The 22,773-nt window shown below is 39.1% G+C and overlaps 1 protein-coding gene across 1 annotated transcript in view; it reads left to right on the top strand.

The window, feature by feature from the left end:
- The first annotated feature begins 759 nt into the window (after positions 1-759).
- PIK3C2G (phosphatidylinositol-4-phosphate 3-kinase catalytic subunit type 2 gamma) overlaps positions 760-22,773 on the top strand; it is a 197,099-nt gene continuing 175,085 nt past the window's right edge. The window contains 5 exon segments of the mRNA XM_032689057.1: positions 760-1,419; positions 6,119-6,201; positions 10,274-10,431; positions 13,689-13,800; positions 20,710-20,812. Coding sequence (XP_032544948.1) covers positions 760-1,419; positions 6,119-6,201; positions 10,274-10,431; positions 13,689-13,800; positions 20,710-20,812 — 1,116 coding nt within the window.

Here is a 22,773-nt window from a genome sequence, read left to right as displayed (position 1 = left end):
TTTGAAGATAAATCTGTTTTGTAAAACAAAGAAACAAAAAAGGCTGAAATTGATTTATTTATCTTCCCCCCCCCCCCTTTCTGTATGCCATATCTAAGATTTTAGGGTGGAGTGTTTAGAATATTAATTGGAGGTCCATGTCTTCTATGTTCTCTTAACTTTCTTCACTTTATTACACTAAGATAAAAAGTGGTAGAATATGAAGAAATTTGAAGTACAAAGAAGAGGAAGATATGAATGAAACTGACAACCATTATTACAGAGCTTTCCTAACTACTTGGTTTATGTCCCTGCGTTGTGTGGTATCCAAGTGTAAAAATAATGGAAAAACCACAGAGATTTTCTTTAATGTTTGTCAGAATTAGTATCTTAATATTTAGATCAATTGTTTCCAGCATCCTGTTGCTATATTTAGGAGTCAAGGATAATAATAGAATGAATTTGTTATTATTTATTACTATTATTTAATAATAGCAACAACAATAGTAATAATAAAAATATGTCTGGAAATAAGGATCAGGCAAAAGAATATTCAAGCTGTGCATGAAGAAAATATTTCCACCCTGTGGAGAAAACTCTAAAGCAAAAAAGTGTACTGCAGTGTACTGCTTTCATAATATTAGATATTTTGGGGATTAACCTTTATTTTGTGCTTCATTTCAGTGGTGTGTAGCTCCAGTTCTGAACATTGCTCTCTTGACCTTGGAACTGATATGAGACTTTCCTGAAGATTAATAAGACTGAAAAGAAGAATCAGCCATGGCATACTTTGGAAGGGTGCCTTTCTCACACAATGAATTCCATAAAGGGCAGGCTGGGGACCAAGCATCTTACCCAGTGTACCGTTCTGATTCTGAGGGAGAGATCCCTCTAGGATTTGATCGAATAGTTGATGAAGTCAGCAATGAATTTTTTTTTTATGGTTCATCACATTCACATCATCATGAAGAAATCTTTTCCTCATCACATGTCTTTGGTCTGAATGTTCCTGGCCAGCATTTTTATGGTCAGCCTCTAGTTGCTTATGGAGAACCTAACCCTGAAAATCCAGTCCCTCACTGGCAGCAAGGCACAGTGTCACCCGCGGTTGGATTCAGATCTTATTTGCTGTCTGATTACAGAAATTTCTCTCTGGTGGATCCCTACCCCGACAGTCAAGGGAGAGAACTCTGTGGGTGGAGTAGTGTAAATTCAGTCACAAATGTGTTTGGTTCAGCTGTGGAAGGAGGCAACACAAGTCTGGGTTTTCCCATAGGCTTTGACAACGCAGATGCTCAATGTCCCGTTTTCTTAGACAACTGTCCATTTGGGCAAGAAGGGAGAGATGAAAGTGGAAATGGGGAAGCTCGTTTCACCAACACTTCCAGAAGATGCAACACAGGACCTGCTTGGCCCCATGGTTCTGGACATGACAGAGAGGTATTGAAATTTGCTTATATTAACAGTCCTTAAAATCTTTTGTTCTTGTCTGTGTCCTTGTACTTTGTGTATTCGCTCACACTGTTGCAACGTGGATTAGAAGCACTTAACTTGAAGACCTTATGAAAAATAAAACATTTATGCCTCTGGGGAAGCAAAGGCATTTTATACCAGAAGAGAATCTAGATTATGGTCTAGAATGCTCCAGTAGGCTAATTTTTTGGCTCACTGAACCATAAAACTACCACAGAAGGATAAGTACAGAAATGTAGAGTAAGATGTGTTTTGAAAGAGATAAGATGACAAATCTTTATGGTCTGATATGAAACCTGAGATTCAAAATAACAATACATTATGCTGAATCTAATTCTTTTGTTGAACCAGATGATTGTGTCTAGCTTGGCTGACGTATTCTGATCCTGACAGATGAAACATACCATATCCTGCCTTCACCATGTTCTGCATGCACTTATGTGTGCATATATAATTATTTTCTAAAAACAGACACGTCTGCTATAGCTGTGGAAGCTGGATCCTATGACACACACTCTTAGAGCTGTCTTTTTGAGGCAAATCCTTTATCTTTTTTCCTCTTCCATCAGGTGTTCATAGGTCTATTTGTGATTTTGCCTTTTTTAACAACCATGTCTTATGGGACTCTCATAACTCTCTCTGATGTTATATCTGTCCTCATTTTCTTTCTTTCAAAATCCTGACATAGAGAAGGAAAAAGAAAATGATAAATCCACCCTTTCCTCCAGTCCTTGTTAGCTTTCTGAATCATTATAGGAATCCTGAAATAGCCTACAGGATACCTCTGCACCATGAATATTAAAAGACATTTTGGGTTTGCTTTCTGCTTTTAACTCCCAGTGATCACAGTATCTTAAAGCAAAGGGGAAGAGACACTTGATTGACTTGTTTCTGTGCCTGTGAATAGGGAGAACTATAGAAGTAAACATGTGCAGGCCCAGACAGATGGGGAGGCAGCAGGGGGAAATATATCTGAGGACAGGAGCTCTTAAGACTAATACTGTGCACCACATTTTGGAATTTCAGTGATGAATACAAAAGAGGAGGGGATGAATAGGTGGAGAGACAAAAGGCTGTTGTTGCTTTTTACTCATGATAGGAAAACCAAAGCGAACTGACATCATGATGAAAAGAACAAGCCTTCTTATGAGAAAAGTAGAAAATAGTGGGATACAAATGAGCAGGAGGAGATTAAATTGTGGTATGGGAAGAAGAGGTGCTACAGGAAGCAGGCATATAAAAACAGGCACAAACGCTTCTGTGATGGAGGAGGAGAGAATTGTAGGGCAGGGAAGAGGAGAGGATTTGAGTCAAGGGCGACTACAATCAAATATGTGGGAGGATTTGATTAAGTCAGGGAAGTATTTGAGCTGTTTAGTGAGGAGAGGAAGAAATGGGAGAGAGGAGAGAATTGATTCGTAGCATAAAAATCAGTGTGGTCACAGGAATTCCTTCAGGGAGAAACAACCATGTCAGGATAGAAAGAGAGCCAAGGCAAAGGGATGGCAGCTGAACTTTGAGATGATAAGGGGAAATAAAAGTGAAAGAAAATTGAGAGAGGGAAAATTAAAACCAGCCTGTAAAGTAGTAACTCATTGCTACTGGGCTGGGAGTTTTGGAAAAGGCAAGAAGTGCTGTGGGATGACAGAGCTGATGCCAAGTAAAGACTATCAGAGTGGTTGGAAAAGTGGAACATGACAGTGAAAGAAGGAATGAGCGCAGATTGAATTTGTGAGGTTCAGGATGAGTAAATGATGCATCCAAGTAGTAGGAGATGAGAACCAAGATTACAGAGTGAAATGGAAAGGATATGTGGAAGTTAGAATTGAGATAGGTCCTAGGCAGGCAAGATAAAACATTCACATTTGCTGAAATTATACTGTCACTCTGATCCTTAGCTCTTGGATGCAGTTGTAAGGCCCTGGGCTTTATTTAATATGTGCTAATCAAAATATGTCCACTGTAACAAAGGAAACTTTGAATTTCTCTGGTCTTGTCATCACCAGGTCAGATGTTCAAAAATAGTAAACTGTCTTCATAATATCCTGGTGAAAGGAGATGCTATTTTTTCTATATTAGAAAGAAAACAAATACAGCCTAAAAAGTAATATATTTATCTGTTTATTTAGAACCTAGTTTTAGAAGTTAATGTTTTCAGAGTTATTAAGAAGACTGACATCTCTATCTGAGTACAATCATCAGACCAAACTTCATGATTTTGTTTTGAGTGCTCCAGAAAGGAGAAATACACAATTAGTGTTCATATTTGGGAAGGGTGGTTCAGATGACTTGATTAGCATAATGTGATAAATCTGTGGATTGAAAAAGATAGAATTCAATCATCAAGGAATGCATTCTGTTACTTCATCCCTGCTGTCATCAATTTTCTCCATACACAATTCTGTTTCATTCATTGCTCACTTTCAGATATTTGCAATGAGTAGGGGCTCAAGTCCTATTGAAAAATAATGGGTAATAATGTGATCATTTAATATTCCCAGCCTGCATCTTTTTGTGCACATTGCACTTCCTTGTCCAGCCAAAAAGAATCTTAAATTCTGTTCATTAGTTATTGTGATGATGTCATGGTTTGAGATAGCCCAAATTCCAATTCCCTGACTCCATCCCCCTCCCACATCTCAACCCAATGTGAGATGGGCTTTTTCCAGACAAAACACAACTAGACTCAGAATGGGGAAAGGGAATATATTACAATGACTATACAAATAAATACTACAATACATTATACACACGACTACAACTATCTCTACCATGACATAAGTATTTACAATGGATCAGATCTCTTCTCCCCTCCAAATAAAAGTCCAGGAGGGAAAGAAGGACAGATCCCTTCCAGTCTCTTAGGGCAGCAGCTTCTTCAGAGTAGCAGTCACTAAGCAGCAGCATCTTCTAAGGCAGCAGGCTCTCTCTGTCTCTTCTGTTTCTTGCAGCAGCTGATAGCTGGATCTCTGCCAGCACACACGAGGGGGGGTATCCCCCTCGGCCACTCGTCTCTCCAAACGAGTGGTCTTCCGTGGGCTTCGTCACCCCAGACAAGGTCGTATCACCACGTCATATCACGAAGCGCAGGGGGTCTTCGTGACGGTCTGGTATCTTCAGGAGATTCAAGCTCCTTGCAGGGCCTCTGTGCCCTGTCTCAGGCTGTGAGCTTCTTTGTAGCTTGCAGCAAGGGAGGGCCCTCAAGGCCAACCTCCCACACTCCGTCCTGGCTGAGCTCTCAGGACGTCCGAGCTTCTCAGCTCCTCTCTGCAGTGCATGTTGCACTTCAAGGCTCTTTCAAGTAAGAGTCTATCAACTTCCTCCTTCCAGGAGGTCTCAAAGGAGTTTGGGGGGTCTGGTATCAGTTCTTACCCCCAAGAACTCTGTAGAACTCAGCTGCTGACTCTCTTTCCTTCAGGTCTCCTTCCAGGAGTCCCTTCTCTGGTGCTGCATGTCTTTGTTGCTTCTTCGGTTCAGTTCTTATCTGTCTTGGCTCTCTGCCACCGTTTCTCCGGTCAGTGCCGGCTGCTGCTCTGCGCCCATGGAGAAAAACATCTCCCGGCATAACTACAGGCACCTAGCCCAGCATTATGCTGTTCCAGGTCCCCACAGGCCCCCCGCTGGGGCTGGGGGCCAAAGCCCCCCCCCATGGGGCTCAGAGCCCCTTCCTCGTGGCTCACAACATGGCCACCTTCTTCTCCCTCAAACTACAACTCTTCTCTTCCGGTCTGGTTGTGATATGTTTACATTTTTTGCAGGAGCGCTCATTGGACAGAATTTCAAAACTTCCAGGGGTTTCCACTCCTTGGGGTCTACCACTTTTCTTATCCTCTGGGGAAGACAAAGTCCAAACCACTACAGATGATTACAAATTTCCATACTTTTATTACTAAAATTATAAAATAAATCTTTTGCCATGTCTCAGTTTCCTCCTCTGTGACATGTTATTAGTTGCTTCTCTTTCTGAAAGGCTTTAAAAGCTCTTACATAGTTAAGCCTCGTGTATGTCTCTGCCTGCAACAGAATGGGCTTGCAGATATAATAGTATTAAGTTCTTTCCTGGAGGTAATGTTCTGACTGAAGGGTTCTGTGGCAAACAGACAAAGGGGTCCTCTGACCCAAAATAGTGGCTCAGACCTCTGCTCTCCAAAGTGCACAGAAAACATCTGGGGATTTTTCATGGCTGGCTTCCTGTTATCTGTCTCAGAGACTTCTGTGAAAGGTTCATGGAGTTTGAGGGGATCCTGAGCTTCCTGACAGACCACAAGGAGGAAAAATAAGGACTAAAACGCACTGCAGCATAAGCTTCAGTTTGTCCCCTCTCCCTTTTGTACACTCAATGTACAACTTCTGCATTTAGAGTTATTTGTGCTCTGACACTAGGTGAATTTTGAAAGCTTTATAATTCCTTATGTTCTGCATGGAGAGGAAAAACTGTTGTTACCCAGGGTAGCTGATGGTTTGTGACTTTGCGGTTTTTTTTCTCTGAAAGCATTTAGAGTGCAGTCAAAACGGGGTCATTTGTGTTTATTTGGAACTCCATCAATCAAGGGAAGAATGATAAAGTATGAAAGGTAGCTCTCATGGAACCAAATGCAAGGTTAACCTCATGATCCTGCTTCTGATATCTGTGTAACAGAGCTCTGCTTTCTCTTTGTATTTTTAGGGTGCAGGTTGGTCTATCCAGCTGATTGAAGCAAATCAAGGAAGTAATGAAAACACAGCTGCTTTTTGCAAAGCAGTGGAGAAGTAAGTAATGAAACAAACCTCATTCAGCCACCTATCACTTATTTCACTTATTTATATTAATTGGATTGTTTATGCCTGTGTATGGAGTCTGACTGAGATGGAGTTAATTTTCCCCACAGCAGCTGTCGTAGAGCTGGGCTGTGCCTTGGCAACTAGAAAGGTGTGGATAAAACACCAGTGTTTTGGCTACTGCTGAGCAGTGTTCCCTCAGCATCAAGGCTGCCTCTCCAACATTCCCCCTTCACCAGAAGGCTGGGAGTAGGCAAGTTCTTGGGAGGGGACACAGCCAGGAGGGGTGGCACAAACTGATCAAACATATAATTCCTTAACATATGATGTCTGCTCAGCAGTAAAAGCTGAGACAAAGGAAGAGGAGGAGAGGAGGGGTGATGACGATGTAGTTTGTTATTACAACATTTGTCTGAAGCCCTTCTTCCTGGAAAGGGGCTGGACATTGCCCACTGATGGGAAGTAGAGGATAAATATTTTGTTTTCCTTTGCTTCCGTATGCAACCTTTGCTTTTGCTTTTATTAAACCACCTTTATCTTGACCCAGTAGGGTTTTTTCCCATCTTGTTTTCTCCTCCTGCCCCTGCAGCTTGGTGGGCACCTGGCATCCACCCAAGGTAAAGCCACCACACACTGCATTCCTGAACAATGCCATAATTCCAATATCTACTTAAATAAGGAAACGCTTCTAATTCTGGTTTAAAGATTAAAGTACACAAAGGAATGTTAGTTCAAAAAATGTTTTCTCTCTTAACTGTCCCTCTTATCAGTGATAAGTACATTTAACTCTTCAATGTTGGTGGCTTATAGAATATAAAACTTAAGATCCTTTTTCTGTCATTGTTTTGGACAGTATTAGTGTCTGTGTAGCTCAGAGCAGGAAAAAAAGTTGGAGGAACTGACTGAGAACAGAATTATTACCTACTGTCATGATGAAAAGTGAGACTAAGCAAGTGACAAAACCTCCTTTAATTATTGTTTACCGTTACAGTTAATAGCTTGGCTTAATGGGATTGAACTTTTTTTACTTTCCTAATCTTCTTCAGAAAAAGAAATTGTGTTGAAATCCAAGCACGGTAAGAAATACGACCTTTTAGACCATCTGTGCAGATTCATTTTCCTTTGTAGATACTCACTGATCACACTGTCAAGTTGTTAGCACAAATGCATGCTTTTCCTACCAGAAGACTAGCTGGAAAATAGAGAGCTGCTTTTATTTTTATTAGACCTTAATGAATTGATTTTGTTCAATGTCAGCCAAGCCTATTTCTCTTAAAAGAAGGGGAAAAAAAAATCCAACCAAAAAACCCAGTTTGATGTTGCACTGAAATTAACAGTGAATATATTATATATTCATATGGGGTGGATGGTCATCTTCAAAACATACTCAGTCACATACATCTCAGTTTTCTACTTTTCCACAGTTTTTCAGGCTGAACTCCAATCCAATTCTTCTACCATCAGATGCATGAAGGCACGTTTCATATGACAGTTTTCATCTCAGATTTTCAGATTTTTTTTAGTGTCTAAACATTCTAATTATAGGAAAAGCTTTCTATTGATTTTTGAATAAATGGTTTTATTTACAGGGCTAAAAGATAAATAGAAATAAGCCATTGCTGGTTTACAGGAACTTGTTTCTTGTGCATCCCGAGCAAATGCTCTTAAAAAAAAAATAAGAACAACCTTTGCTTTCCTTCTATTAAATAAACAGAAAAACATGTTTAGGAGAAAATGTCGCAGCAACCAAAAGACCAAAAAAGTCATAAATTTTCAAACAACTTATATACTCAGTCTTGCCAAATGAACATCCTTCTAAGGATGCTCAAGGTCCCCAATGAATCTCAATTGCTGGCAGTTTCATATGTCAGAGGCAAGATGTATAATTCAAACTCTGTGTCATGCATACTTGCAGCTCCAGCATGTAACTCAAATAGAAACCTGTCGTGTTTTTCTCTGGGTAATACTTGTACAGGTAGAGGTCTATAATTGAAACATTTGGTTGTACATAATCATAAATCAGTCTGCAAAATCACTTTATCAAGTTACTTATGTTATGAACATAACTGTAGTGAGCATTCATCCATAGGTGGCTTCAGAACACGTCCTGAAGTGAGTTTGATACCAGAAGATGCCAAGCCAATAGTCTCAGGGTTCAGTGCTGCAAAATGCAGAGTTTTCTCCACCTCCCACTGTCTTCAGGGATGGGCTCTGCACTGCTGAGAAATACATCGTGTTATGAAATGCTATGAAACAGCAAATCCCTATAAATGTTAGTACTTTCCATATACACTGAATTGTTGCAGCACAGAAAGCAAGTTACACGAGATTTTCTTCATGTACTACTTGTATAATAATTCAGCTATGCTTTGGAAGACCTAAACATACCAAGTTTTGCAGTGGGCATGTTTTGCCCACCTGCTCAGGCCAGAAGCCCTTTAGTCACATGAAAATAGTAGATGGCCGTAAAAGAGCAACGCTTTCTGAAACTGGATGCATTTTCAACTGAAAATCATGAAAAGCAAATTTGTGTCCCCACATTATCCCAAAATATAAGCAGTGCGTGGGTAGGGAAAGAGATGAGGTTCTCTTAGTTTTTGAAGTGACTGCCAGTAAGTCGAGGAGGTGAGTCATGTGTGTGTACACAGCCTGTTAATTTGATGTTGGAAGAAAGGGTAGTGAAGTTTCCAGCCTTACTGAGTCCTTGGCCTTCTCACAGAAACAGCTTACAGGAGTGAGTTTGGTGAGAGGGGAGTGTTTTATATGTACCTTGCACACAAAGAAAATAGACTGACATCAGCTACGTAGGTCATCCAGACAGCCTCTGTAGTATAATGGGTTTAAACGATGAGTGTAAAGCTACCTCGTGCTGGAGATTCTCTTGTCAAGCCTCATTTCCTCCTACCCCACTGAAACATCATGCCCTCTGGTTTTTCATTATAAGAAATGGGCTGCTTGACTGCATTATTAATAATTTTGGAAACCTGGGCTTTTTTTTTTCCTTCTCATACTGTGGAAATGCATGGCACACAAGAGTAGTTCATATGGTTAAGAGACTTGGGCAGCAGCCCTGAGGCGAGGGTAACATAGTGATGAAGACCTTTGGGTGAGAGAACCATGGTTCAAAAGACACTGTAATCAGAGATGGTATAAAGCTCTACCAACCCAGAAGCTACAAAATGCTTCTTGAACTAACAAACAAAAGAGAATGCAAGTATGCTTAATACAGCATGTTCAAGTTTAGCTACTAAATATTCCAGGCAATTAGTGAAATGTAAAGCTTCAGCTGGTACAGTATGTACCCTTACCTGCAGCTGCAAAGTGTATTTGCTTAAAAAGCAAATTGAATCCTCAGATGACAGACATAATACCTGTGACCAGTGTTCATTAGGAAACGGTACCTCAGGAGGAATTAGTTTCTGCAAGTCCATGGTAATTGGAAGGAGAAGGGGCAGTATATTTTATAGGTAATGATATATCAGAGGGACTCAATGGCTGTAACAGTTACTGTGCTCTACAGACATTTATATAAATACCCAGGGTCTGGTGAAGAGGATTTCAGATTGGACTTGAGAAAGTTGTGAAAATAGAGACTGCTTAGGGTTTTGCATAGGAAACATGCTCCTGAATTCATTTTGTATAGCTGTCCTAGTCACAGCACATGCCCTTGGTTAGTTTTGTGTTAATACTCAGTTATTTAAGTGTATATTTGAGCACTGTTATTTCTACTGTGCTCAGCGTACACCAAAGTCTCTGTTTAAACTCCTTTTGGCTTCACTGAGATCAAGCTCAGCAGTGATGCTGTCAAGTTCATGAAGATTTTATTGCTGGTTTTCCTAAAAGTAGAAGATGTAGTTATGTGTGCTATCTGATATGTGGTTATCTCACTAATGTAATGGGTAAACAGAGTTTGAGTTGCTACCATTTCTCTGCACAGAATTTTGTTCTAGCAACTCTCTGTGTGCTATTCTTATACGTGTCTTCTAGAATTTGTGTTTTATTCTTAAAAGAGATCAAAAATGCATACCCATTCAGACGTGGTTTCTTCACATTTACTTTCCAGAATCAGAAGTGCCTATCCTGCTTCTGACTTGAAGACAAATACCGGGAAAATCTGGAGTGTCACAACAAGGTTCCCAGACCATATCCTTGGTGGAACAAAATTCAGAATCAGTGTTTGGACAGATTTTTCACCATCTCCTGTACTTCTTACGCAACAAGGTAAGTGATTGAGGTGTCCACATCCTTCCACAACTGAGTTCCATGGAGATGATAACAAAATGCATTTGTTGTCTGGAAAGATATTTGGAGAGCAAGCCTTATGGGAGTCTTGAGCCCAAACTTTGTCAAGCATGTTCAGCGAGTATATTTGCTGTAAAATTAATATTATGTTAAATATCAAACTCTGTTAACGTGTAGATCTGTGCTTTCTTTTGTTGCAATTGGGGTCAATTCTGGCAGTCCCAAATGGGCCATCATTCAGGCTTTCATCCAGGAGGAATTCAAGCTTGTGCCTAATTTAGAGTGCAGGGGTAGCCCTTATATAGTCTTGGAACTCCTCACAGCCTTGATTCTGTTTCTGAATGTAAAACTTAAGAATCTGCAGTGCTGAAACTCCTCTGCACCCAAGGTTATGTGCGGGTCTGGGAAGGTACATCAGTCATAAAATGAAAAATTCCAACTAGGTGGAAAGGATAGAGGAGAATAATTACTAATTGGAACAGTTTGCCCATGGAGTTTGTGAAGTCTCCAGCCTTGGAGGCTTTTAAGGTGTTATAAGACAAAACTCTAAACAAGCTGATCTGAATTTAGTGTTGACCCCCCTGTGGAGGGGAAGAGGCTGGAATAGATGGCCTTATTGAGGTTCTTCCCAGCCTAGATTATTCTGTCACTGATGGCTGTGGGAAGCTGCCACTGCTCCTGTGAATTCTTAATTCCAGCTCTGGTAATTTTTATTTCTGCGACATATGCAAAAATGAAATAAATTACATCTTCTTTCCCCTCTCTTCCTGTTCTGTTTCATTAAGTGATAGTCTTTTTTTTTTTTTTTCTGAATCATTTCTTCAGTTGTCAAGGAATTATTTGGCTGTAACAGGCTGAGTACTAGTTTGTGTGGCAGGTTGAAAGCTGAAAATCTAAAGCTCTACAGAATGTCAGTCACACATATTAAAAAAAAAAAAAGCTTCATAAATAAGGTAGCCAAGACTTACAGACTTCACAAGTTTTCTGCTTGATTTGAGAACATCTACATAGTTATTGGAAAGCCTAGAAAAACAGTAGATTGTATCATCTCAAACCAATGTTTTGTGGATGCCACAGAAGATCTTGGGACACTTGGACCAGAAGGTAGTAATTCCAGCCCTTTTGTCAGCCAGGCAAGGGATCTACATCAAAATTCCCTGTAAAGCAAAAATCTTAACAACAGGCAAATGTTTTGTCATATGGCATTATAGATTGTTTGAATTTTTTTCAGTCTGCTTAACTTTGTTCACAAAATCTCTTTAGAAGGCACAGCTAAAATTGAAAGGGGATGTAAGAAACAGTTCTGTCCTAAACTTGCTTACAGATTAAGTAAGCAATAAGGGTAAAGTGCAGGGAGGGAGTACACTTATCTGCTCCATCTAATATAAAGAATTGTTCAGTTATGCAAAAACCTTTGGCAGAGAAAGGAAAGGAGAATGGGTCTAGAGAGTAAAAATGATACTGGCAAGTTTCTGAATTTTTCCAAGGAGTGATCTGAGAAAAGTGCATGTTACAATTTTAATTCAAGATTCAGTGTCATTCTTTGTTTTCTGGAGTGTATAAATTTAGCAAAGAGGCACTGCAGTTTGTGTCAAACCAACTACACTTAAAACAGCGAGTTGTCAGAGGGCTAAATGTTTAATACTAGTATAACTGGTAGAAAATGTGTAACTGAAGAGGCTTTCAGAGCAAAAGACAAACCATTTTTCAAAGAAAATGAGCATTTTTAGGAGAAGCTTTTGAATCCATTGATACATTTGTTTTTCCCTGGGGATGACCAAACCAAAAAGCAAGCTAGCTGTGGTAACCAACTCTGTTTTATTTATCTGTTTCTGTCACAGCCCCCTCCCCTAAAAATGTCATCTGTTGTCTGAAGTTTTTTCTCAGTATCACATCCCCTTAAACTTCCCTGCAAAACCAAATTTATATTTCTTGTTTTGTTCTAAAATAATAACGTGGCAACTCTGAACCAGGTTTCTATTCCATTCTGTGAATTGGCTGCTGTGGGCAAATGGGTAATTCAGAACCTCATTAATCCTGATGCAACTGGTTGGTTAGACTCAGTTTGAGCCAGGTGTCTGAACTTGGACCAGTGTAAATTAGTCAACACACAAAGCTGGGTTACATGTTTATTTTCTGGGGATTTGTAGGTAGTTTCTGTTTATATATCTCAAAGTTCACTGAAAGCCTCCAGAAAGGGCTCCTATGGCCACTGCTTTTGACGCAATAAAGAAATACCACAAATGAAAAACAGAAAGGAAATTCTACTTTGTCTGTAGCTGTTAACAGAAAAGCTAATGAGATTGCCTATGTGGAGGAAGTCCAGGCTTTATTTTTCATTATTAAACCATCTCTGTACGTTTAATGAAGATTTTTCACTGAAGAGTCAGATTTTTTTTCTGCTAGAGAAAGGTAGACTTGCAGGATCAGTGCGGGTACACTGTGCTCTGCATGCCTGTAAGGACAAAACCTATCAGACATTATCCAGATTATGCAGCTCTTCTTTTCATTTTTGATCAATTCTTCAAAAATGGACAGGGAGGAAGTGTATTGGCAAGTGTTGAAAAATGGCTTAAAAAGCTGAAGTAGCTCTGGAAAAAAAAATCTCAAAATGCTGGAGTATTTCTTAACAGCAGGTTGTAGAAACTGACATAGAATTTCTTAATTTATAGAGATTATATACTTATTTCTGTAATAGTATGTGTTTATACAGATATTAAATAATTTTGACATAATAAATTACATATGTATAAAATGCATGAGTAGTAATTTACTACTTTGTTATGGCTAAAAAGGTGTGCATGGCAGAAACAATAACAAGTGAAATTCTGTAGCCTTCTTGTGTCATGAGCGACTACAGAGTCAACTTCTGCATCAGACCATATTTACAAATTGGAAATGTACCAAGATATAAATCAGAAAAATGAAAAAGAAAAATAAATTGCCATTTGTCTTTTCCTTTCTTCTTGGAAATGTTGTCCATCTCGTCTTCATTGCAGCTACCTAACAAATTGCTAATTTCCTCTAAATGGACATAGATCCAGTGACACATAAAATATTTGAAGAAAAAATCAAAAAATAATAAAATCAAGTGTATGTTAATTCCTCTTGATGGAGCTAGTCTGCAGCAGTTGTTAAGACTTACAAAAAAAAATCTTGTTTTCTTTGCTCAAGTATCTAGCCTGAAATTCTAGTAGCAAGCAACTATTAATTTTTCTTGCTATCTTTATTTACAGCTGGCTGTATCACTCATGACTTAATTGTAGAGATCCTCCGTTGCACAAATCAATACCCAGCCCAGGAGGAGTGCTTTCTAAGTGTTTATGGGTCTGATGAATTCTTACAAAAGTAAGTATCTCATTAAGCCATGAGCCATGTAAACAAGAACCATAGGGAGAGTTAAGGGCATTGTGTTCCAAACACTTCATGTGTAGTTTCTGAAGCTCCTGAAACACACAGTACTTATGTTCTTCAGAGATGATGGTGTGCTCTAGTACAAGGGTTCACATCCTGGCTCCTTTATATAAGCTTTGGGCAGCTTTTAATAATTTGTTTCACTCCGTTGCCCTTCTGGTCTTTCTCGTCCATAATACAAGGATGTTGCTACTTCCACTATCTCATAGGGATGTTGTCAGCATATTCTCAAAGAGAGAAATAGCCAAAGAGAGGAGAAACCATATTATACAGCTGCATAGCAGGGGGGGTTTCTTCATATTCAGTGGCAGTAGTAGTAAAGCAAATGAAGTCAGCACTTTGGTGCTGACTGCAGGTTAAAGAAAAACATTGTACATGCAAACAGTTCTTTCTGAATGTATGTAGTCTACTAGTAAGGAAGTAAATGTTCTGATTCGCATTAATTCCAGTAAGCTCTTGTGGTGGTTGAAAGCACTATCGGACTCAACTAGTTGTTTCTTGCCTTCTGGCAGCTTAAATTCAGCTGTCAGCAAAAGTGAGCAGATTCTGTGTTGAAGCAGCTAAAGTGCAGGCACTTGTCAGCTGTGCTGTGGGGATGGTGACTTCCAGCAGAAGGGGAGAAGTTGGCAGCACTCTGTGGTACCATGTTAAGCTGGCACTGCAGGAATCGTAGCTCATCTATTAGAGATGTAAAAAGTGTTAGATAAAATAGGGTATGCCTGTAATTGAAAGGGAAAATCTTAGAAGCAGTCATATTTACAGTAGAGTGTAAAAATTACCTGAACCAGCCTAAAGCAAGTCAGTTTGATTAATGAAGGTAATGTAGTTGTGAGAACAAGTGTCACACTGCATAAATTAGCTTTGTTCTGTATCCAGCTTGAACACTTGTACTCTAACACAAGCACATGGGTCAAAAGTTCAGATGTTTATGGTGAATTATGTTTGGAAACTAAAGATGGAGACTTCAACACCTGTAAGCCACCTCTTCCCTTGTTCAAATCTCTGTAAAGCAGGAGCTGGGGCAGCAGAGCGCTGTGTGAAGCATTAGAACACTAGAACCACTGAGCAAAGAACCAGGTCATACATAAGATCTGTTAATTACAGAAGAAAGGCAGAGCTTTTTTTTAATTATTATTTTCAAGACTCTCTCATTTCAAAATAACTGCAAAAAAAATAGAAATAATGAGCTGTTGTATTGAGGGTGAGCTCAGTGTGTTTCAGTGCAGTGTACAATACGTGCTGAAGAGTTTTGTTTTCACTGTTGGGAAGAACTCATCAACAGTGGACTGTTAAAATTCCTGCACTTGCAAAATCTCTGCACGTCTCATTAGCAGTGGAACAAGGTCAGTAACGTTCTCAGCTTTGCTTTGCTCCTTCACTGTCATACAGAAAGCACAAAGCTGCACTTCCAGCTTCAGCAGCTTGTAAGTCCATATTATGCCCGTTAAGTTCAGCTCCCTTTCTTCTGCCTCTTCATCAGAGCCCTGTATCTGAAATTTGAAAACCCAGACCATAATGATCCCTTGGGTAGCTTAACCTGGCCTGCAGAGTTGCCTCAGGGTGAAATTTTTCTTATGTGTGGGCTATCTTTAAGTGCAAATTGGTTTCCTCCCAATGTTGCTAACGCAGTGATTTGATGTACTTGTGCAGAGTTCTTCCCCAGAAGAGTATTTGGAAATTATTCAGGGATGAATTCCGGTAGTTCCTCAAGTTATGAGACAGCAAAAGGAGTAAATACTCTGCTGCTCCTGCTTTACTGTAATCCAGAAAAAAACTAAAGTGAGGCCAAAATGGTGATGTGATAAATTGTTCTCAGACAAAGTGGAGCAGACAGCTTTGTGAACATCTATCAAAAGCTTTCATTTACTGTTACATTGAGCTGCATTAATGAGCACTTCATCCCACCTCCTGCAGAAGCACCTGAAAGACTTGATGATTTCTGAAATCCATTTAGTTTTGAATGAGATGAAGGAAAAAAAATACTTGTGTGCTAATGACCATTACACTCAGCACCAAAAGATTTCATTGTCCATTATTCCCTTCCTACAGAGAGATCCTTGAGCTCATATCCCATCTGACTCACAAGTAGAATATCAGATTTTCAACATCCAAATTTTAAAAATATCAGAAGGTTGCATATAGACTGCAGCTGAGTCTGTAATTAATAGAGCCATCTGTGAAATTCTGATTTGGAATCTCATTTGGTTTCTGGTCTTTAAGTGCACTTTGTGTACTGATTGGAAACCCTGGCCTTGCTGCAGCCTACAAGCTTTCTTCTTCTTCCTGTGCTTTCAGGTATTTCTTACAGTGCCTGTAGAAGCCTTGAACCTTGTCCCTGCTGCTTCTGTCGTTGTAAGGTGTACTTTAGTTCCTCAGTTGATTTGCTGCAGTTCCTTTTTCAGGTGTTCAGTGTAAGTGCATCTGGAGGCAGAATCCTGCCCGAAAGATGCAGATTCCTTGAAAGAAGAGAAGACTAAACTTCACTATTCCTGTCATCACATTTTACCACTATTCACAGAAGTTTCCAAATTTCATACATGTCCAAAGACTCTTCTTCTCTGGGTTTCCCAGCTGTTGGTGTGCTCTCCACTCCATTACACTTGTCCTGTTCATGATCATCTTATACCTCTTGGAGGGCCATCTGCTGTTTCTAAAAGTTCTTTATCATGCCATCATCCAAACCTTCTACATCCACCTTTAAATCTTGCTCTCACAGTTTACAATCTTTCCTTTGATTTAAAATGGATACCCCTAAAAATGATTTTATGATGCTCTTCATGAAAGATGTTACCTAGAAGTAAATTAAATTGGGCTTCAGCAGCTTGTGTCAAATTACTCCTGGCTCTTAATGCCAGCATCAAGCCAAAAACAACCCTTCTCATGTGTCAGCAATGAATCAGTCCTCCATTTAGACTGCTTTGCCTTTAGCAAAACAGGCCACAAACTCAGGGCATCCTGAAATGCCAGATAAGGCAAAACACATGAGCATATATAAGAATAGGGGATTATTTTTTTTTTAAATTTCTTAATTTTTTTATTGATCTGTGTGCTATCAATAGGTTGCAGTAGTGCAGATCCAGCAAAGGAATGTAGTACAAAGATATTTATGAGCTTTATTTGTAAACATGCTTTGTTTTTAAGGCATCAGTGTATTTAAAGTTCCATCTACACTCTACCACAGTGTAATTTGCACAGGTACCTTACTGCTTTGCAGTTCAGCCAACACAGTGAGCAGGGGTATGGAACTGAAAAGTGTAAATGCTTATCATTTCTTCTCACATGCTTGCCTGTGACCTTATTGATGACATTTTATTAATTTTTTTTGCCTTACTAATTCTGTTCTCTGGGAATTGAAATCTAAATAAGAATTGGTTTTCACTCAAAGTTTAATCTATTAATTATACACTGGGCAGAGACATAATCGTGCAGATTGGAATCATAAGAAGCAAGTACCTTTGGATGAACGTGTTCTTTGTGAAAAATTAACATAATTTTCTCTTGTCACTGCAGATTAAGTTTCTCATTCGGAGATGCTGCTCAGCTGAGTCTCTTAAAAAATAGTCTGATTGAACTGTATTAGGATTTGGAGCTAATGGCACATCAGAAAACCTTGCTGTGGGGAAGCCACTAGTAAGGAGGTCTCAGGAGATAGGGATTTTCCCTTTCTCTGCTTCTGATATATTGTGAGACCACAGGCAGGTCCCTTTATTTTGACCAGTCATTACCATGTCTCCTAAAGACAAGGACTGCCTTTCTCTTCATGTCATTTGTCATGGCATTCCCACAAAGCTGTAATCTCCACGTGATTTCAGAAAAAAATAGGGGAAAACTTGAGTTGATAATGTTGTAGTGCTTTTATTTTTTTATATACAGAGCTCAGAGGGCTGTAAACCAGTTACTAATAATCATATATTCTCCAAAGGAAATATATTGCCTTTGTCTTAATAGTACAGGTGCAGTAGCAAATCTGCCTGGGGTACAGCTAAAATCTGTCCATCTGTGGTGAAACTACACTTCTATTTCTTGTATTTCACTTTTCATCTAGACCAGGTTTCCACATTATTTTGCTGAGGCATTAATCCATTTTGTCTAGTCTCTAACAATATCTGTCAAAATTTTTCTCTTTGTATTTGTGCAAATAAAATCCAGTCATGAAGTCAACTGCATGGCCAGAACTTCTGCCTGCAATATTTCAGGGAGCATTGCTGTGTCAGTAAAGGATCTGATGATGTATCCTATCTGCCTGACACAGCAGAGCTAACACAAACCACTGGTGTCAATGTAGTTATAATCAGAAAGTTCAGCTGCTCTTGGCATAGCCTGTGTTGCCTGGAAGCGTGATGACATGGAAAAATTACACTTGCAAAAGGCAGTTTTTATACATCTGTGGTACAAAACTGTAACTACAGAGAAGAGTGTAGCTGTACACTAGCAGAACACTCCTATTGGTATAACTACACCAATATATCACCTTTGGTGATGAATTCCTGTCATTGGCTTGGTGTGATGTTGGCATTGCAATAGGAATCTGTCTACTGGATGAATGAGGAAAAAGTGACTCAGGGCTCAGAGATGTGTTTCGCTGTGGTCATGGTCTTGTCACTATGCCTGTCCAAAGGTTGGAGATGAGGCAGAATGGAAAGAGCAGAAGTAATAGTGGGGAATAAGGTAAAAACCAGGTGTGAGGTAGTTCTAAAGTGTTAAGGAAACTTCATAGTCTGACCGTTCAGGAGCACTGAGACTGTCATTGCTGGGACCAGAGCCCCTTCACAGCAAGTGGCTCTGGTGACCCAGTGGGTCCCCACTTGATTCTCTTCACACCCAACTCTCACATGGTTTCCTCACTGGCTCAACCCCAGTCACGGAGAGTTCATCAGCAGAGTCAGGAGGCAGACTTGATTAGCTGAAATGAGGAGAGGAAGAAGTTTCAAGAAAGCCATGGGAAGGCACAACACAGAGACGTGCTGAGGAGCAACAGAGGAGAATGTATGCATTGGTACAGTCACAGGAACTGGGAATTGGTCACTTGGACTTTTGCTTCTAAAGGTATTTGAGAAGGGTGATACACAGGTAACACTAGTGCAGGTATTTCACTGTGGTACCTTGTTGTCATTTAACTGCAAATTGTTGAGGTTAAAGAAGAAATCACCATGTGCCTGAGATTAGATGGACATCACAGTCCTTTCTGGTGTTAGATCTGTGACAATACATCCTGTGCTGGTGTTAGCTTCTCTCACTCTTACATCTGTACATCATGGTCTTGAAATCAAGAAATTTTGCAAATATATGGAAGTGCTACCAAAGGAGAACCTTTGGCATAGGTATTAGGTAATTGTTTTGTCAGATGAAAATGAGTTTGTCCTCTGTGACATTTAATGTATAAGTTTAAAAAAAAAAAATCCTATATCTACGCTTACACCCTTTTTTCACCTCTAATGTTTTACTTAACTACAGTGTAGTATGAGTGCAGATATGTATTAATTCCCTGTAGTTGTGCTGAATGGCAATTACATACAGTATATTTTTTAATGTAACCATTCATTTATGCTGGGAACCTCTGCTACTCAGTGTGAGATTTGAGTCTCCCCTAAATCAGACTTTCCGTGATTTATTCATAGGGTGAGCATTTTGGGTTTTTTTAAAACTAAATCCAGCTATTTTTATTCAGTCATTCCATCAAAAGCCTATTTAAGTAGAAGTAAAGTTTATAGCTGAATTCTGAGTTTTTCATGGCCCTTGACAAACCAAGAAAGAATCGTCTTTTCTTCATGGACCAGTGAGTTCTGAAACAACTTACCATACTGCAAAACTGTATAAATACAGAATATCCTTTTTTTGTGCTTGTCTGGCTGAAGGCTTGAAAAAAGCTACAGGAATCTAACTGAACATACACTAGAGTTGTAACTGATGATGCATACTAGATTTTGGTGATGAATTTGCCTTTGTAAAACCCACTGTTGTTTTTCCTACTCATTAATCCCAAAGGATTGTTTCTGATGTAAAAAGATGTTTGCCTTAACTCTGAAAAAAAAATTAGCATTATTTCACCCTTTTAAAACAAGATGTGGAAGGGAAATAGTGAAATCGGTTTTGTTCCAAGTAATTTCAAGTGACAAACCAAGGTTGTATTATAACTTAGAAGAAGTCGTCAAGAGTGGTAAGTGGGATAGAAGCTACTCTGAGGAGGCAAATAAATAAGAGTAATTAATTCCCCTGAATGGGGGAAAGAGCATCCTTGATCAGCAGCATATTTTGTAATAACCACTCCAGCTGAGTGAGTAGAGCTCTATGTCTGACCTTAGCTGACATATGACTTGAAAAAGACCAGCTCTGCTTTTACAACCTCTGTGTGAGCTGCACATGGTGAGAACTTTGATTTCTTTAAGAATCAAGGGCCACTTGTCTTAATGCATGTGATCTTCAAACTTTTGGTTAATATTTGATTTTTGAGTTGAGTATCAGACACTACAAGTCATTCTGCAGTGATGCATTCATAACCAGGATACTTTGTATAAATTGCACTTACTTGGGTTTGAAGAGCGTGCATGAATAATATCGAGGTTTGGGAGCACATGCTGTTGGTTAAGGCTGTTCTCTCCCCGTGTCATTTTTTGTTCTGTTACAGAACTTAATGGTCAGTGATACAAGTAATTAATCACTTAATTGTTTTCACACCATCAGTTTTCACAGAAATAGGCGCTAAGTACAGGGATTTTATTATTCAGTCTCCTTTGCACTTGGAGTGTAGTCAACTGGTGCTTTTAGGAGAGGGAGTAAGAAAAAAAAAAAAGAAGGAAGTAGCAAGCAGAGATAACGATTTGTTTGTTTTCCCCCAAACTGCAGCGACCACACTTTGGGCAGCCATGAAAGTCTTCGCAAGGCAACCCCCTGCATTCAGCTTCGGCTACACAGCACAGCTCACCTGAAGCAAAGTTTGGCTCGAACAGTAAGTTGTCTTTTTTTTTCCTCCACTTTCTTTAAGCATCCCTGAAGGAATAAAATTCCACCAGTCCTTATACATAGCAACTTTTGGTAACAGTCAGAGAGATTATTTGCTTTCCTGAGGGTGCATATATTATTGTTGAACTCCAGGTGAAATGTACTGGGAAACATCTCTGCTTTGCTCCCATATTTATATCTAGTGAGTGACTGCAGAGAACACGACTGAAAAAGACCGAAGATTACTTTTTCAGAAAAAAAATCGGTTTTGTCAGAGTTTAATGCTGCTTTTTTCAAGTGGTCACAGAATTCTTATTTTCCATTGGCCTTTCTATTTTGAAATATAACAAGGGCAAAACTTCTCAAGGTACTGTGTAGAACGAATTAGATTTGGATTCTTGTCATTATCACTGAAAACCAGGGTAGGTTTATAAAAGCCAGAATCACTGATGGTGTGCTTGTGCATGCATGATGCGTGTGTGTGTGGTTGGTTGTACCCACGCAGAAATGTCCTTGCAGAAAATGTTTTATCATCATCTCTAAATCCAGGGAGATTGCCATTAGGATTATTTGACTTTAAGCAACCTTGCAGTGGATTACTGAGCTTCAGTGACACTGATCCGTGCTACTAAATGTGAGCTTTATTCTCAGTGGGCAACCTTGATTTACTTTCAGCCCAAAGTTTGCAGTGCAGCAGAAGATTTGCTCTGGGCAGTGTTCACTGACAGTGTGTTATCTCTGTTCACAGATAATACCAATAACCTGCTTTGCATAGGTATGATAATAGCCTGAGTCTGTCAATATATGGCTCAGATGACAGATGTATAGCAAAAAGAGGATAGGGGCTTTCTTTTAATTTTTGTTATGTGTCGCCATGTGAAACCTCAAGTTCAATACAATATTTTACCTGAAGCATTAAAAAGAAAGGACTATAGTGAAGTTGATTATATATACATATTTAACATTTTAACCAGTTTTATAGATAAAAGCAGTATAGTTTAGTGCTAATATGTGCTATCCCAGTTTAAATTACTGGCATTCTTCACTGCCAATATTATTCACTTATTTTTGAAAAGCTATTGATTCTCTTTGACATAGCATTGTCTAAAGTAAGTAAATTGGGAAACATGAAACTTTTCATCACCAGGTCACTTCTTCAAATATGATTCAGATCAATGAATTAACAACTGTTTGCTTTCAGTCTAGAGAAAATAGTTGATGTTTGAATATACCTTCAGAATGGACTGAGCAAGGGTCCATCTCATATGTTCTTTTTCATCTCATCCCCATATCACATCAGTAAAAAGAACACATTCAGTGACCACTGGAATGAGTTTTGTCTTAGGAAAGTATCTGTGGTACCTTGCTGTCATTTAGCTGCAAGTTGTTGAGGTTAAAGCAGAAATCACCATGTGCCTGAGATTAGATGGACATCACAGTCCTTTCTGGTGTTAGATCTGGGACAATACATCCTGTGTTAGGGATGGAAAAGTTCGTTCAGCTGCCAAAGGGGCTTGTGAAGAGTGAAGTGTTGGTGATGAGATGTAATTATGGACAGGTGTAAATATGTGTAATGTTGGAAAAGTTATTTACCTTTTCTAGGTCAACATCTACTACTATAGATCTTCAAAACTGGAACCTCATGATGTGTTCAGGAGTCTCTTGTGAAGCTTCAAAGCTTGTTTGTGTGCTAAGGAAGTAGGACTCTACACTAAGGCCTTCTGCAGGCTGACTCTTGCTTACCTTATATGACCCTGTTGAATTCAGGTTGTATAGTTAAAAATATCTGTCTGTACATGCAAGTTACTATTATTTTATTATTATGCTTAATAACCAATATAAGTGGAAACTTTTAAGTAATAAGCAGCTTTTTTTTTTTTAAACAGACACTTTTTGAACTTTAGCCAATAAGTTAATATTCATAATTCTTTTGTAAATTAAGCTGAAAAAACATATCTTTTCAGGTGA

This window comes from Chiroxiphia lanceolata, chromosome 5 (genome assembly GCF_009829145.1).
Source record: "Chiroxiphia lanceolata isolate bChiLan1 chromosome 5, bChiLan1.pri, whole genome shotgun sequence".
Lineage (NCBI taxonomy): Eukaryota > Metazoa > Chordata > Aves > Passeriformes > Pipridae > Chiroxiphia > Chiroxiphia lanceolata.
Note: the sequence above shows the minus strand (reverse complement) of the source record. Positions and strands in the feature narration are given on the sequence as shown.